We start from the raw sequence: 15,318 nt of genomic DNA, 5'->3' as shown, positions 1-15,318 counted from the left end.
TGAAATGATTATGAGCAGAAAGCGTTTTCAATTTCGCAGTTACATTCGTATTTCGGATTATCAAACATTCGTACACGAACGAACGGCGCATTCGAGGATTTAACGGTCTGCTCTACGCCAATTAATAACAATAATAAACCAGTGCAAAAGACTTTTACGAGCGCGCTATAACTTTAATTGCTCGACTGCGCCCGAGTTTTATATTCCGCGAGACATAAAGTCCCTGGATCACAGCGACAGAGTACGAACAAAGGAAGAAGATTTTGCGAGCTGTCGATTCAACCGATACCCTAATCGAAATAGAGAGAAGAAGCGCTCAGGTAATTAAGGTGTCGGTGACAGGTGATCGAAGAAGACGCGATCAGGCCTATCGTAAATGGAATGTAGGCTGCAACTGGGATGCATCATTGCACTCAAGTGTGCAGATTACTCTTATCGCCGGGAAGCTTGACAGCAATGGTTCCTCAGAAGCTGCATCCACGGAACGGGACTTTTAATTAGGCGCGTACCAACAGTGTCAACAATAGGTTATTGTTCCGCCGCGCCAAAAAGGAAGGAAAATCTCAGAATTTCTGGTTGAAAGGATGGAATTCAACCGTTTGAGAAAAATCCTGAATATCCCGGCGGACAATTTTCGAACAATGGGTTTATTCAATATACGCGTACAGTACATGCTCATTAAAACTTCCCAGTCCTCGGTCAACGAAATCAATGACAAATTAATTAGTCCGTGCAAAATTCACAACACCATGAATTAAATCGAAAATATGCATTATTATGTTGTGCAGTTGTAGATGTTTTAAAATTAGGATTATCAAAAAATGAAAAATATTTCATAAAGGGAAAGGAATAAAGAAAGGAAAGAATGGGATTAATTATTGTTAAGTTCTTTTTTTTTAACTAAATCAAAGAATTTATAATGTTCGTAAGAAATAAAGTTTTCGTTTTTGTTCAAACACTGTGGGGAATTTCTGAAATAAATAGCACGGAAAAAATGAGGCAAACTCGGAAATAAACTGATTTCTCCGATAACTATAATACTTTTACGATCGAAATAAAAGTACGAAGCTGTTACTTGCAAATGTCGTTACGGCGCATCGTTGGTCCAATTTTGATGTATCGATTATTAAAAATTACATATGTTATTCGAACATTGCGTTATTATATTTCGATTTATTCCTTAATGTGTAATGTCTGATTGCGCCACAATTTTAGAAACATTGTTTCGTTGGAGAATGAAAATCTAGGACAATTATTGTTACATCCGGTAACTTTCGATTGTTTATACACAGAAATGGCGTTGTTTCGCGAGATATTATTGGTTTCGGAGGATGGTAAATTAAACTAACGTGGAAAATAAAGGTGTTTGCAGACATTTGTTTACGAACCTTCGTGATTCCTTCGATGAAAGCTCTGGTGGCGAGTTCACCGGGGCCGTCCACTGTTTTCCCATCATCGTCCGGGCCCCAGGAGGCACTGTAAATGTCGATGTGCTGAGGATTTAAACTCAGAGATCGGGCTTCAACAGCGTCTGTCACGTCTCCGTCTAACATCCTGACCCCTAAGGGCAGAAAAAAACAACAGAGATTTAATTAAATATCATTTTTATGTGTTTTACATCCATCCCCACACACTCACTTTTCTACTTCCGTGTTTGACTCTTTCCAAGTTAACCCTTTTGCTAGAAGGCAATATTCGGTTCGATATAAACACTTAAAGAATATCTTGAATTATAGTTATCAGAATAATTTGATGATTCGAGAGTTAATTGTATCCGTTTCAAAGCAGAATAATGAGAGTTGTTCGTGTGTATACGTCTGAATTGATTTCACAGAAATAATAAAAAATGAGCTGTCACATGACAACTGTTCAATGCATTGAGTGCTAAATTAACAATCGCAAAAATCGTACATAGTTAAGATTTAAAGACATAGAATCCGAATAGTTAAATTTGGTACACCCAATATGCTTGCACAAAAATTGATCTCTTTTCAAAATTGAAAAGAATCTTTATGCATTTATAGCATGTGCAAATTTCTAACCTACACGCACATGAAGAAACATTAATAATGTACTTTTATTTTCATTACAAAAAATCTTTTAGTCAATTGAATCAAGAAATTTAATACGAAACTACAAATTCACGTAAAGATTAGCCGCGTACTAAATAGTAAAAATTGGAGTGCAATTTAAATAATCACTACACTACAACTTCGATGCAAGTAAATGAGAATTTTTATTCTCCTATCAAAAGACACAAGACGCATTAAAAAATACCGCAGCACTACTTTTCACTGTATTAATATCATTAACCCTTTAGCAGCGGTTGAGTTTTCTATCTTTTGGTATGAAATCGCGGACTAGTTCTACTTGTTACGCAGATGCCTTCTAAGAATTCGATTTAAAAAGGTATAAAAAGGGAAACGAAAAAGATAACAAATTTTTTCAAATTTAGTTATTTTTGTAAAATTTTAGAAAATATTTAGAACGGAAATTTCACATTTTTCTCAAACTTCTGTTTGATACAATTGACAACGGAAATGTATTTTTTCCAAAGATCCGCAGTTCAATGATAATACACTGAATAATATCATTGATTATCATAATAATAATATGATATATATATAATATAATAATAATATCAATAATATGATTGATTGAAATATTTATGTAGACCCTTCAGCTTCGAGTGCATGCATCGGTAATATCACCGTCATTAAATTGAAAAATGTTAAGAGTACTCTTCAAGATAATTGATTGTTATTGTGCCTGGAACTGCAATCGAATAATTCCGAAGTTATAGTTACCAGGTATGTTCCCAGTTTCAGCGTCCTGGGTGCACTAAATATGGTTTCTAACTAGTGGTCACTACTGGTTACTGTGTCGATTACAGTTTTGAACTTGCTTGCAATTACTGAATCGAGGCTAATTTCGACCTTCCAATTTAGGTTCCTGTGACAATGCGCTAGGAAACGTTGTTAAATTTGCGGCACATGCGGATGATTTTCCCGTATGTAGCAAATTATACGTTCAACGCATTAGCTAACGGCGTTATTTCGTTAGCAGGAGCGTATAATCGAAGTTTAAACAACTGTTGGAAATGATGGAGTATCGTAGGAATATTCGACGTGCAAGAAAGTTGCAAATACTCGATCAATTTTATCCACATTAACAGCAATTTAAATTTACAATCGTATCAATTTTCAAATGTACTTGCATTTTGGTATTCATTCTTCGTCTAGAGAATTTTTTAGATACTGTAGCAATTCTAATAAAATGTGCAACGGAAGATAAATAATGTTAGAAACAAAATCGTTCAGGAATCCGTGGTCGTAAATTTCTTTTCAAGCATCTTTCCTTGAAATATAAGAATAGTCTAAATTATTCAGAAGAAAATTTTTATGTGTTACAAATTGTGTACGAATACATCGTACGAACACACCTGTACAAAACATTATTTAAATAAAGAAAACGCAAAATACGAAGCCAAACAATGTATAACATTCGAACTACACATTATTAACTACTTGCACTCGAAGCCATTTCAACTGTAAATCTAAAATAATTTTTCTGGCTTATGGTATTTCCATTTTATATAACAAAGTGCATTTTATGCATATGAAATTGGGTCTTGCGATGGCTTGTGATGACAGTTATACTTTTAACAATTTTTTTAATTTAAACGTTATTAACATAAAAATTATCTTGGAACGTGATTTAACAATTTTAGTGGTGCCTCAGAGTCACCACTCGAGTGCAAAGGGTTAACTATAATTGAACGTATAAATGTTAATATAAAAATAGATATTTTATAGCTATATTTATATTTATTTATTAAATCTAATATCAAATATCAAGAAATGTTTCACAGTTACTATAATCACGGTATATTACAAGCATTTTTCCTAAATTTGATGGTGTTCCGAACTTTCGGCATTTTAGAAATATTGAAATGCACTCGCACAAAAAAAGATTTAACGTGTCGCTTTAATAATCAAATTGAACTATTCGAATTCGAAATACTAATAGCTACACCTATTGTCCAATTGTCAAATCAATGTTTCGATTAATACCAACGTAATCCGGTTATAATACTGATGCTAACTAATAGGCTAAATTAATTTAACGAGATGTATGATTCAGGTGAGCATGATATATGCATGTACATGACAAATAATATATTGCATATGTTTTTAAGCACAAATATGCAATACATATGCAACATGCGAAATATGCAAAATGAAAAATATTTATTTGTAATCGCCTGACGATTACATCAATTACTGTACATGTAGCATTGGTATATCTATTATCGAAAAAAGACATGCATTTGTATAAACATCATCGGTGTGATTATTATTGATTATACTAGAAAAATTGTAGAATAATATAATAATATCTACAATATTTCAGTTCTAAACACTTCGACAAAAACCAAATAAAATTGCCGTAACAAAGATTTGCACCAACCAAAATATGTTAGAATCTATACTAACGTTCAAACTGTAAAATGATAAAATTACAGATCGAATCGCGAAGAAAATGAAAAGGAAGTAAACAGGCGATAGCAAACGAAATGACAATATAAACCTCGTGCACATTTCAGACGTTTTCTGATAAAAATAAATGTTCGAGAGGGCCAGGTTCGCGCGCGCCGCGAAGCGTAAATTTATTTCGGTCGTCATTGCGCGATGAAGAAGTCTTCAGCCTATAAAGGTGGCTCAAGCATGAAGGTTTTACAGCGGCGTAGAGTTTTTTATACTGCCCACGTTACGAGTTTTGTTAACCTGTACGGGGTCTGAAACGGCGTTCTGTGCGGACTTACCCCCGATGCCAGCTCCGAAGGCGACGCCGACTGCACAGATGGAATTATTAGCAGTGGCTGCCACTTCACCGGCGCATCTGGTGCCGTGTCGATTACTGTCCAGAAGATCGTATCTCGGCATAGGATCCTCGTCGTGATTGTTCACGTCGTAACTGGCTTGCGGGTCCTGGAACGATAATTTCATTTCCGATTGACGAATTGTCCTGCGTTGTTTTCGTTCAGGCAGTATTATCAATGGATGGAACCAATTTAGACTGCTATTTGCTTTCAACGGTCTCGATCTACAGTGGCTCTGATTAATATTCGAACAGCTTTTAAAACGTAATCACTTTTTTAGAACTGGACTAAACGACTTGAATTTATTTTTAGATGAGAGATGGACCAGTTTATTAGACCACAACTAGAATGTTCTTTCTAAATATTGCTATTGCTTGGAATGCTATTGCTATAACTTAGAATGAAAATTTAAAAAATGTGTTTTATAGATCTCAGTAAATTATATGCACACTGAAAAATTTCATCAAAATCGGTTACCATAAAGTCAAGTTGCAAACGTTAAGAAAATTTAAAAACTGCAGATTTCTCACACTTATTGATCGAAAGCGTCAAAAATCGGGACAAAACTGCGATTCTCACGATTGTTAATTGTTTATAACCCATACCAAGGTCAACCGATTTCGATGAAATTTTCAACTTAAATACAAGTTACCGAGATCTACAAAACGCATATTTAAATTTTCGTTATAGGCTCAGATAAAAAAGTTAAAAAATGAGAGTTCTTTATTTTCTTTTGTCATTCCAAGTAATAGCAAGAATTGAAAAAAGCATTCCAGTTATGATCTAGTAGACTGGTTCCTCTATCATCTCTAAAAAACATTACAATTTATATATAATAATATATATTAATCGAATATTAATCAAAGTCACTGTCATCGTGAAATTGACAGTGCTGAAAATTGAAAATTATTTTATTCGTTTTTGTGGAGACAAAAATACTTAGCAATAAAGTAATATCATTAATTTAATAGAAGGATCCCACTAAATGAGTTAGTCTTATTCTTCATCGAACTTGTCTACTTCCAAATCGTCTGATGTGTTCCTTTATGCCTCATGTTCCCCTAGAAATCTAATTAACACTAGGTTCACGGAGCACCAAGAACAACTAGTTCCTATTACTTGATAAAAATAAGACAAATTCAGACGTTTCGCAATTTGGATCATAATGTATATCTAAGAAAACAAACTTATTGAATCAATTTTCCATAAATGTGTGTTCACAATGTGAATAATCGTATGCTTATACTGTTATGAGTATGCTTAGGATCATTTTATTCATCAGTATTGGTCAAGATACATTTTAAGGAACTCCTTCTAGACTACTTTTTATATAGACTTTGATGAAGAAGATGTGACAACGTTAATTAATTATCAGAAACGAAATAGTGAAGTTACAATATTTACACTCGTGGTGAATAATGAGGTGAACGAAAAATAAATGTGACAACTTTATTTTATATAGCCTATTATTAATAGTATGTATACAGATATAGACATATATAATTTTTTAACTATACAAAGTGACCCATTTAAGTCGATCCAGTGAAATAACGCGAACCGTTGTCGATATTGAAAAATGTTTCGAATAAAAGATAAACGATTTCAGGGGGTATATAATCTGATGTTAGTAAGATTTCTCCAGGTCAATACGTAAAGAAGATATAAAAAGGACAATTTCATTTTTTTAAATAGCCGATCCAGTGAAATATCCCGCGAACCGTTGTCGATACTGAAAAATGTTTCGAATAAAAGTTAAACGATTTCAGGGGGTACATAATTTGGTGTTAGTAAGATTTCTTCAGGTCAATACGTGAAGAAGATATGGAGGACAATTTCATTTTTTTAAATGGAATCACAAATTTTTTGTTGCTCCAATCGATGCAGCTCGTTATTTTCTACACAACGGTACTAAACCATTTATTACGAAAAATTTGTTTCTTTCCAAATTGTTCATTTTTGTGTACAGGCTGAGGGCCAATTAGAAAGAATTTACTGTGTATGCATGGTAGAAATATTACTTCTCTTATCATTTTATTTATTCCGTAGTGTTATTTTTTTAAAGAGAAACCCAGAAATTTTATGCACTTATGACAAATATGAATATCTTAAATAAAAGCTGTAATGACATTAGAAGAATTCAAGAATTGTTACATTATTATCAACTTGTTAAAGCTTGTTAAGATGATTTTTATTTTACATAATGATATAGCAACAAGTGTCTATGACGAAGGGAAAGTAAAATAAATATAGGACAGTTGAACTTTTTAGTCATTACAAAAGCAAAACACTTTATATTAATTAATAAGAATAGAATAAGAAGCGAATGTAATTATAATTAGATCAAATCAGTTGTATTAAGTGATAATAAATCCAGGAATTGACAGTTTGCATTTAAAAAAGGACAGTACTAATTTCTCGAAGATCGTGATTGGTTAGTTGTTGGCATAGCAAATAAATAAATTATTGTCCAAATAGATCAACTAAGAAACCGTCGAATTTTTAGTTTGCGTACGTCTGAGTAAGTAAGTAAAGATTTGTATAAAAGTTATAATATACATAGAGTTTTCGGTATTATTAGCGATAGGTCTCATTGAAACCCGATGGGAGAAGTCAGCAAATTAATACCGAGAGAACTAGTTTTGGAATTAGCGAATACAAATCGACTGCAATTTTACAAAGTTCACGACGAATATCGATTTCCGACTTGATTTCGATTTAATTACATTTTCCTTCGGGCGGTTTATAAGAGATTGTTTCAAAGTTCCTGGTCCGATGTCACGGTTCCGAAACTTGTCGCTACGAAATTGTGCCGGAACGTTTAAACGATTCTAATATTAGAATGGCACAGAAAATTGTATTGGCTGTGGGGACCCAGCTGAAACGAGTAGTTGAAATGTTCGTCCATTAATTCATGCGTACGAGAAACTTTTATTGGCCGAAATGAGAGACCGGGAATTCCTCTGGTCTTTGAAGGGGTATATTACGTCTAGAAATGAATATTTCGTTTGATATTTTGATAAAAAATAAATTCCAATACAGTCTAATTAATTTTACTTTAGTCGTTCGTTTAGTAGCATTTTTAGCTTTCCGTTAATTTATATTTCAATCTGAAACTAATCTAATATCTGACCATTGCGATTCAATTATACTGAAATATTTCTAAACATCGTTGGTCGTATGGCATTGTTAGTAAGATTGTTGAGATTACATAATTCGATGTTATAGCGAAGAGATGATTAAATTTATGGGAAATGAGTAATTTCTTTTTACATATTACTCGTGCAAGTAGAAATGGTTTGCGCATGGTCAGACACGTTAGGACACAATTAATCTATAGATTGGATTATGACAAATGGATTAAACATAACACAGTGAAACTTTTATGTATATTTTTATGGTATCTTGACCTTATTTAAATTTTGATTTACCCGTGGCAGTTTACTAATAATTCTTTTAAAGTCGAAGAACAACAGCTAAGAATTTCTTGGACAATCGTTCGAACTCTAGAATAATCTCGTCCGTAATCCATGAAATTATTTAGATTAATAAATTGTAACGAGTCATTTTGGGATTTTTATTTAGAAGAAAATTACCGAGTTTATCTTAATCAGAGTTTAGTCGTCGAAAAGCCTATTAATAAGCTTCCGGTTATAAATAAGTTATTATATAAATATTATTCTCGCAAATGAAGTGTTAAAATATTTATTTTTCATAAAAGTATCAACTATATCACTAACAATATTAAATTACTATTTATGTGACCTCACGTATCAATTACGTAATTCACGTAATTCCAATGAAAATGTTTAATAATAATTAAAGGATTGTGATTTTAGAGGATCAAACTGCTGCAATTCATGAGCGTCTAAGTGAAAACTGTCAGTTTCACAATTTGCTACGAGAAGCCAGTGAAGTTGATCTCCAGAAGCCGTCCGAGAAATTTGTGTCCATACTGCTTCGCTCTAAACTTTGCGGTCCGATAGAGACACAAATATTCGATCCGATACTCATAAGTGCTTCTTGGTTTATCGATTGCAATATTTTCGATCTGCTACTAGTGCCTTCTATTAGAGCCGAGCGTATAGTCGGCCGGTGTGTATCTCGTTTAGATCAATATCGGGGCAGCAACCCGTATCTGATCATGGGCGTCCATATCTACTGCCGTATTGTACAGGGTGCTCCTAAAACCATGACACGACTGCCGATAACGCTAATCCTTCGACATAAGTTCACCCATACAATATAATTCAAAATTTTCCATACGATATCCTCCTTACATTTCTACAATTCATTTTCATATATGTTCAAAATGATCGATGTAACTTTAAACCAACGAACATAGGAACGCAATCTTTAGATGTAAATTAACAACGAGTTTACATATTTGATTAATTTAATCATTCCAATGAAAAAAGTCGCTGCGGAGGAACAAGAGAGGAACATACGACATTGTTACTAAAAATGAAATGAAATTACAAAGTAAATTAGAAAATTGTCAAGCTTCCCTAAAAAATTACAAATATATTTCTGAAAAGCATTATCATTTGCAACAAATGGAAATAGTGGGTCATAGACAGTCACTTTATGCGATTTCTCAACTGGATTATTTTTGGAAAAGAAAGGTTGTAAACTTTATTATTTAACCTGTTAACTGGGGAATTAACTTTTGTTGAACTCGTTTCAAAATGTTGCCTTTTTTCATCGCAGTGAGAAGTTATATTATCACGCTTAAAGTAATAAAAAATATCACTTTTCATTCGTTGATTATTCATTTTGACAAAATATTTTATGACATATTTAGAAAATATATAGATTAATATATAACACGCTCCATGCATTACTTTTGAAAACTTCCATGTCGAAAAATGTCGTAAAAAAAGCTCATCCGAATTGTCGTTCTGGTATGACAAAATAGTTTACATATCTGGTTAACCGATTAATGTTTCGTCCATTGTAATGGTCTCGTCGGTTATACCACGGAATCCGGAACACCCTGTAGAGCTCTGTGCACATTTCTCTGTGGTTGCCTTATTAACTCCGGCCATCCACTAGTAAACACACGCTCCGGGTGCGGTTCAAGACTGCCACTCGACTCGCTATCTGACTCTGAATTCCCTAGTAACTTCGATACCGTGACGCAAACCCCTACGATTTAATCCTTTGCGCTACGCGAAATCATGGATCTGTAAACCTGCTTTGTAACGGCGTATTCGTTCATCTAGACGCGTTCAAATCCCATTTTCCTGCCTGTATTCGCTGAGCTACGTGCTTGCATTGTATTTGCAACGATATTCTCGTTATGTTGTACGATAATTTCACGAATATTGTGTGTCTCGTATTGTTTTTCTTTCGTACGTATACTGTTCTTTTCGTCGTTTCAATTATTTTACGGAATTATTTTCTTCAAGAAAAACAGAGAAACCGAGAAATTAATAGCTTGCGTTTAAGAGACAGTAATAATTGACTAGAAAACATGGTTGGTTGTTAGTTGTTGATACTGTTAGCGAATAAATTATTATTAAAATAGATTAAATAATTAACAATCGAAATTTTCTTTCTTTTTAGAATATATTTAATTAAACGAATTAAACGAAATCATTAGATTATATGTTATACGAGTTAATTTGTTGATTTACGAATAAAATCGCTATCGCAGAAAAATTATTTATATCGTGAAAAATATGTTAAGTCATCAATTGTTAATCAGTAATTTTTTAAAGATTATTAAAGTCACCTGTAGTAATTAAAGTAACTGAATAATCCAAAAGTAAAATAAAATGGCACGAATTTGAGCCGATAATTGCTGAAACAATTGCAAGAAAAGTTTAGTAATTACAGGAAAATAGCGGTGTTAGTTATATTATTTGAAATACTGTAAACTTTTGGTATGAATTTTGATATATTTTTAAATGTAAAACATAATTGAGAAATGTTAAAAGGGCTGGAAGGATACTTGGAGAGGAAAGAGTTATAATCCCGAGTGTAGACAAGTCAAAGATATTAGTATTCGAGAAAGGAAGGAGAGAAAAGAGGAATGGAAGTGGAGAAACAACATATTGGAAGAGGTGAAAGAATTGAAATATCTAGGATATTTATTCGAGAAGAATGGTGGATGGGCACATAAGAGAAACGTGCGAATAGGCAAAAATGGTGCTGGGTCAAACATGGGATACAGGTCAGAGAAGATTTAGGAATAATTTTGAAAGGAGAATGACGATCTCTTTAGAGGTTTAGCGAAGAGTATTTTACTATACGCTGCGGAAGTTTTGTGTTAGTCGGAGGCGGAAAAAGCAGAAAACCTACGAGAAAAATACGCAGTGCGGCAATTAATTTTTTAGACTAGACGAGTAAAACACGATAGAAACAAAAAACACAAAATCTCATTATGTTTTATTCAAAATAATCTCCTCTTTTTTTCAATACACTTATTATAGCAATTTAAAAGGGATTCAAGTGCGTAATCCAGCTCATATTTTGTGATATTGCATCTATTAGGTCTACCGGAAAGATATATGACTATCTCTCTTTATCATTGCATTTACACACATGTACTCTCCTAAATAAACTGAAACAAAGATGTCTCATGTCATTATTAAGTGAGACGCGATCGTGAAAACATGGCTACCGATGATAATGCCAGACCACATGCTGCTTTGGCGACTCGTCAGAAAATCGCAGAGCTAGGCTGGGAAATTCTGTCGCATCCACCATACTCCCCAGACCTAGCACCCTCCGATCATCACTTGTTTCTCTCTTTGCAAAACTTTTTACAGGAAAAAAAATTCAACACTGAAGCTGATGTCAACCAAGCACTAGTTGAGTTCTTCGCCTCTAAAAATAAATCATTTTTTTTTAAATGGCATTTACAAGTTGCCATCACGCTGGCAAGAAGTCATTAGTAACGATGGAAAGTATATTTTATAATAAATATTATTTAATGTATGAAAATTGTGTTATATTTCAATTCAAAAACGGACAGAACTTTCCGGTAGACCTAATATAATAGCTCCCATGTTGAAGACGTTTGGTTTGCCGGAATCTCTTCGAAAAAGCATCCTTTTAACTTCAATTTCAAATTTATAAATAAAGAGAAATCGCACGGGACCAATTCAGGTAAATATGGTGGATGATAGAGCACACAGACTTGATTTCTGGTCAAAAATTCACGAACAATAAGTGACTTGTGAGTTGGCGCGTTATCGCGCAACAGTGTATAATTGTCTGAATCTTGATGATCGGGACTGCTGCAATTCGTGAGTTTCATTCATGAAATTCAATCAATAAATTCAGTCAGTCATGTTAGAAACAATGTGTAGATGTCAAATTGCATGAGTATATGACCGAATATAAAGATACGATAATATGTACGATCATTGTCAATTTTTTAAACGTGACTTATAATGATCAAGATCATCTAAAAATCATGATATTATATGTGGTTGAATTTGTTATCTTTGTGTGAACTACAATATTGCATTAACGAAAATATATCATCCCATTAAAAAAAATTCACAACGATCTGGAAAACTTGACTTAAAATGACTTTGAAGAAATATTATTTTAACTTTACATTCGTCTCGTGAAACCGCAGTTTTTCACGAACACATTTTTTTCTAACATCGGGCATAATAGAGACATTACGTGTGCTCAAGATAAGTATAGAAACAAAAATTTATACCTCCTTCCAAAGACCGAAAAGCAATTGATACAAACGTCTTAATACTACTATAAAATATAATTGTTTTGTTTGAGAAATTTAGAAATGATTAAGTTGAATTCAGCATCTTTTCTGTAAAATGTATCTGAAGGTACATAGATTTAAAATGTCAGCGATGCGATCACAAATGTTTAATAGAACGGTGTATAGACTTACGTAATTTTTGTAGAGATCCGGATGATCTTTTTCCAATCCATCGTCAAGAATCGTGACCACGATTCCATTCCCCGTAATTCCTTCGGCCCAAGCTTCCTGCACGTTCATATCCAATCCGTTCCCCCTATTCTGAAACGAATCGTCAACATTTACATTTATAATGTGTTTGTGTTTCGCATATTTATCGTTCAAATAGTGAAAACCTCGAGCATAACAGCTAGCTCATATAGTCGCCTCTACGTACAAAAGAAAACGGGGAGTGTGGAATATGTATAATGATTAGTATAATAAAATTGGCATTGAATTTTAACACTACTTCTACCGAAGTTGTTAAAAAACACCGTTTAATCATTTGTATTTAACACTATTTTTTAAAGGTTGTTTTCTACATTGTTATCTCTTGACTTTTGCTACAGTCATAAAAATTAATTCGGAGCATTGTATAATACAAAATATCGGTAAAAATAGCGTTAAATGCCATTTCACACTTCGAAAGAATAAATGGTACTCTGACAATCTGTTCTATGTATTGAAACTTCAGAGAGGAAAAATGTAACAATTTTCCGTGGGTCATACGGTTTTCTTCCTAAAACGTTTATTAAATAGAAACGCGTATTGAATTTATTTGACATTTTTAGTGCTGCACTCAGTCCAAATTTGATTGAATATTGCTTCAATTTTGTGGAAAAAATGGGTCGCTCTACTTGTGAGAATGAAAGTCGGTTGCAACTAAGCGGATATTCATGCAAATTCGTATATTAATGAAAAATGCATAAAGCAATGGGATCTGGACAAAACTTTGTTTTGTCATTAATGGAATCGAAAAATATATCTTTTATTTAATGCATATTCTATACGTGTTGCATATTTCCTGCATGTTATAGGCATATTTCTTGCATATTATGAACATATTCATAGCATATTTCGTGCATACTTATTGCAGAAACGTAGATCGTAATGAGTTACAGTTTTGAACTGATTTTCAATTATTTGATATATAAATAGTTTAATAGTTAAACAACTTACATTGGTTTAAATTTTAATCAGTTTAAATTACATTAGTTGATATCGTTGAAATTAACATTAACTGTAAAGAAAGCATTTCTAAAAGCTGCGTTACACGTAGAAATTTATAACAATAAATTAGGAAATATCCCATTACCATTAGAATCAATTTTAACAACTCTTTTTTATTTGAGCACGTGGAAAAGATCAGATAAATTATTGAATATTTTAATAAAGATGAGGCGTGGTCAATTAAACCGACAGAAGAAGCGTTGCAATATATATACTTACAAGAAAATTTAATGATTATTAAAAGTTACTTAAGTTAAGATTAAAAAATAGTAAGACTATCTTTACCAGAATCAGTTGACTTAGTTAATGATGGTATTAAAAATTTAGAGAAAATATCTAACAATTGCCGACAAAAGGTGGGACAGAAATACATTTTTATTAAAATATTTTTATAATGAAAAAGATTAAACTTATATCGCCTTTTTTAAAAGTCAGGAATAAATTTCGGGTTGTATTAAAACGTAATATTACTCTTGATATATCATAAAAAATTAAGAGCATTTTAAAAGAAGCGAATATGTTCAAGAGCCACAGGAGATACCAAAACGTCAGGGGTGCATGCATAAATATGCTCCTACAACATCGTGTGATGTCGAACGCGTGTTCTCGGTATGTAAACCAATTTTAGGTGATATAAGAGGCACCCATTCACAGTACATAGCATTGAGAAAACTATTGTTATATATTGTACTTTTAATTATAGTAAATAAAATATAGTAAAATGATGTATGTTCTACCGATACGCATATTTTTAATTAATAATTTCAAATACATTCCAGATGGCATAGTTTGAAGTTTGCATAAGTTATAAAACAGGAAAATTTGTTAGCATTCTTTAACAATTCAATATTCATGGTACTTGTTCTACTTTACACAATAGAACAATTTTGTTAGATACAATTCCGTGAATCTACATAAATTTGAATTGAAACGATATTTTCTTTTTAACGAAAATGTTATGTTTTCGTGATATACCCGTCAATTATTCTACAGAGTTTGAATTGATATATTCGACAGAATTCTTTACAAAACTATTCGGATATCGGCTAATTATTTTTAATATCAGAACGTAATCCTTAATTCTGCAGAGGTCGCAATCTACTGAATACACATAAAATTGTTTCATAAATATTTTACTCCGTCGTGAATAAGAATTTGTATTTTACATAACAACACTGCCTGTCGCGACGCATATCTTGTCGCAGCGTGTTGTCTTACTGTTTGTCTTTAGGTTACGGTCGATTTAGACGATGCCATTTTTGAGAGTCTTTTTAGCGTCTTTTTGAGAAATTAATGGGTCCAGTGCCCTATTATTTAGTAAATTTTGGTGAAGGGGTTTTTCATCTTTACATTTCAACGGACCGATAAAGTTCGCATTAAAATCTCGCCATCCGTTACAAGTATTACATCGTAGAATCTCATCGTTTGTTACAAGCATTACATCGTAGAATCTCGTCGTCTGTTAGAAGTATCAAATCCAAGAATC

At 32.8% G+C, this 15,318-nt stretch overlaps 1 protein-coding gene across 3 annotated transcripts in view; it reads right to left on the bottom strand.

The window, feature by feature from the left end:
• Window positions 1-15,318, bottom strand: part of LOC117222962 (furin-like protease 1) — a 109,614-nt gene that overhangs the window by 91,351 nt on the left and 2,945 nt on the right. For all 3 annotated transcript variants that reach the window (XM_076525651.1, XM_076525650.1, XM_033475030.2), the window contains exons 2-4: window positions 12,756-12,884; window positions 4,826-4,991; window positions 1,389-1,561 (exon numbers count right to left, since the gene is read on the bottom strand). In XM_076525651.1, coding sequence (XP_076381766.1) covers window positions 1,389-1,561; window positions 4,826-4,991; window positions 12,756-12,884 — 468 coding nt within the window. The remainder of the gene's footprint in view (window positions 1-1,388; window positions 1,562-4,825; window positions 4,992-12,755; window positions 12,885-15,318) is intronic.

Source organism: Megalopta genalis, chromosome 12 (assembly GCF_051020955.1).
Source record: "Megalopta genalis isolate 19385.01 chromosome 12, iyMegGena1_principal, whole genome shotgun sequence".
NCBI classification, from domain to species: Eukaryota; Metazoa; Arthropoda; class Insecta; order Hymenoptera; family Halictidae; genus Megalopta; species Megalopta genalis.
This window is presented reverse-complemented; position numbering and strand designations above follow the sequence as displayed.